The sequence below is a fragment of the Pelobates fuscus genome, chromosome 1, assembly GCF_036172605.1.
Source record: "Pelobates fuscus isolate aPelFus1 chromosome 1, aPelFus1.pri, whole genome shotgun sequence".
Classification (NCBI taxonomy): domain Eukaryota; kingdom Metazoa; phylum Chordata; class Amphibia; order Anura; family Pelobatidae; genus Pelobates; species Pelobates fuscus.
Genome location: NC_086317.1, coordinates 389,118,190 through 389,121,599, shown reverse-complemented (window position 1 = coordinate 389,121,599; position 3,410 = coordinate 389,118,190). Strand labels below are relative to the sequence as shown.

The window sequence follows — 3,410 nt, the reverse complement described above, 5'->3', positions numbered from 1 at the left end:
GATTGCCAAACTTTCCACATGTTTTAAGATTGCTAATGGAAACTGATAAAAAAAAAGTCTCACCTATCACTTTAATAATATGAACTTTTAGTTAACACAGGCATGCAATGCATACCACTCCATGACTGGATAGAGGAGGAATGCAGCCATTTTCAGTAGTTACAGTGGGTCCAGTTAGTGATTATAAGAGTCTCTAGTTGCAGTGCCAAGAGAAACATTTTGTTTAGACATGCATTGAAAGGCGTGTCAGATGGCAGGATATCAAGTTTGTTAGACAAAACTTTAAGCAGCGGAGAGACAATTGCAGATTACTCAAACATACTGCAAGCTTAAGAACATCTATTTAAGTACAGCCATTCGTCGAAAAACATATGAATGCTGAAATCTTACATATTCATATCATATGTCAGTCTGAACCTGCAAGAGTTGAAGTTGTCTTGATTGTATCTACTGACTCATTGTGCTTTTACCCAACCTCAGACATGGTTGACCAACTGTCAGAGGAACAGATTGCAGAGTTCAAAGAAGCCTTTTCTCTATTTGATAAGGATGGTGATGGCACAGTCACAACAAAGGAGCTCGGCACTGTAATGAGGTCGCTTGGACAAAACCCCACAGAAGCCGAACTACAGGACATGATCAATGAAGTTGATTGTGATGGGAGTGGGACAATCGATTTCCCTGAATTCCTCACTATGATGGCCCGTAAAATGAAAGATACAGATACTGAAGAAGAAATCAGAGAGGCGTTCGCTGTGTTTGATAAGGATGGAAATGGCTATATAAGTGCGGCAGAGCTCCGTCATGTGATGACTAACCTGGGGGAGAAATTAACAGATGAAGAGGTTGATGAGATGATCAGAGAAGCAGACGTAGATGGCGACGGTCAAGTTAATTACGAAGAGTTTGTACAAATGATGACATCAAAGTGAACACTATGTAATGCATTGAATATCTTATTAAAGATGTAATGACCAAACACCGAAAGTGGTTGGTTTACAACTGGTCCACGGGTCGCAAATGCTACAGTGATCAGTCTGCTTAGATAAGATAATATTCTCATTGAGTCCTCTTTTTATCATCTTCCCTTTAATGAATATCATCAAGTCACCCGTCTGGAGTAAAGAACTTCCCTTAAGCAATAATTGGCTGAACTGATGTTGCTCTACGGCTGAAGAACTGATATATGCATATGTTTGTATGTATTAGTCTATTAATGTAGAAAATATTTGCATATCAATTTGCAGTAATACCTATATTTTGCTGGATGTGTCTGTCTGCCTGCCTGTCTGTCTGTCTATATGCCTGCCTGCCTGCCTGTCTGTCTATCTACAGACCAATTAATAATATGAAACCAAGTAATAATATGAAACAATATAAAGCACCATGACTACTGTAATAACACTCTGTATTTACTTGCTATTTTGGTAATTATTTAGTTAGAATAATAATTTGGTTTACCTGATGCCCAATAATTGAACACGATTGAATTAGTAAGGTGTATAATTTATATTATTTTGTGTCTTGGTTTATCATAATCCAGGATATCTGAGTTTATCTGGGATTACCAAAAGAGTAGAGTTTTAGCCTATGGGGTCATCAGCACCGCCTCTAATTTCCAGAAGCTAACTCTGAAAGTCAAATATTAAATGTAAATGTTATATATTCTGGATATTTGCCATGACGAAATTATATAATAAGTGTGTTAAGCATATAGCAATCCATGAGTTAAATAAAAAGCAAATACTTGGTTTCTACCATATTAGCACCATTGCAAAATATTGCAAAGAAAACATAACATGCATTGATACAAATATTTTTTTTATCTAACAACTTTAATAAAAGTACCATAGTTTTTGTATGTATGTATGATTTATGTATGATGAGCTGACTACAGGCTACAGCTGTGTTGCAAAATATAAAAAAAAGACACAATTATTCTTACTCATATATTTTAGCTTAAATTTGAAAACACACTTTCCCTGAATAAACCTGTGTATGTTTATTTTATTTATCTGATCTATTATAGTTTTTATGAAGTCTTACTTACTACATTAATACATGAATTACTTTAATCTAGTCTAAAAAAAATAGTACAGCTATTTGATTTTGTGCTTTTTTTTATTTTATTGAAGTTTAAAACACTGAATAAATTTGAGCTTAAAGTAAATTCAATAGTTGCTACTGTGTCAATGGAATAATTATATATCAACATATCTCAAAAGCGAGGTAAAGCTTCCCAATGGTGTCTTCCTTCACATGAGGGAAATATAATATATTAAATAATAATGACAGAATTAAAGATGTTTTAAAAAATTTTTTTCGGTTATTAGGAAACGTTAAAAAACTAAGATTGCTAAAATGATTTTATCTTAACCATTCTCCTATGAAGGAGCAAATTGTAGTAAAACCATGTAAGATGATTTTGGTAGTGTAGGGTAATTGAAGATCAGATAAACGTCTTGGAGTGGATGCAGTCCCTGTTGCTCATGCATTGGCTGAGTTCATCAGATTATCACCCTCGCCCAGTAAATGCTGGAGGTGGAGTTACAGCAGAAAAGGGGTTAAACTCCTAGCAAAAGCTGCACATACAGACTCAGGGCACCATGATCACTTAAAATCACTGAAGTGTTTGTGGTGCGTAGAGTAACCCTTTAGGTGTAATTTTAGATGGCCATAGAAATAAAGTCTACAAAGCATATTGCAATGAATACCTCAAATACATCATTCATTTTTTTTTTGTATTCTGTGTTGAGTGGTACAATCGAGTCATTGTATCCTGTGGTGGAACTAATGTACCTGGCTTTAAGAAAGTTTTTTAGGTGCCCCTCTAGTGCAAGATTGGCCAAAATGTAGATCCCCATCTGTCGTACAATTGCATTATTTTATTAATGACATGGCGGGGAGTATTATACTGCACTCTTACTTTATTTCCCTCAGAAGCAAAGAAATGACATATGAAATCAATAGAAAAAAGCAAGCAGTAACATGCAGTAACCATATGCTTAGGAAAACAGTCAGCCAATAAGCGACGTCCTTATCCCATAACAGGCGACACACAATTAACCACTTACTCTTTCTTGTGGTCCCGAACTAAAACCGGAAACATGAACAATCAAACCGTGAAACATATAGGACTGGAACGAAGCACAGGATAAAAAGGGTCTTGGAATAGAGATCACGCTTGAATATAAAAACAACTGCTAATGGGCGGGAGGGTGGGATAATATTCGCCTCTGTGTCATTAATAAAATCATGACTTTACATCATGTTAATTCTAAAATCTAGGAATTTTATTAAAGTCATGGAGGCTCTTATTATGCTAGTTCAAAGCTGTGAGATGGATTGGTCGGAAATAAAATTCTCGGAAGATAGACTCCGAAGACCAATCAGCCGCCTTTAAAATATCC

The 3,410-nt window shown here is 35.5% G+C and overlaps 1 protein-coding gene across 1 annotated transcript; it reads left to right on the top strand.

The window, feature by feature from the left end:
- Positions 1 to 224: 224 nt before the first annotated feature.
- Positions 225 to 2,010, top strand: LOC134568327 (calmodulin-A-like). The gene has a single exon (XM_063426868.1). It carries the CDS (start codon positions 372 to 374, stop codon positions 930 to 932), a length of 561 nt encoding a protein of 186 aa, XP_063282938.1. The 5' UTR covers positions 225 to 371; the 3' UTR covers positions 933 to 2,010.
- Positions 2,011 to 3,410: the final 1,400 nt, after the last annotated feature.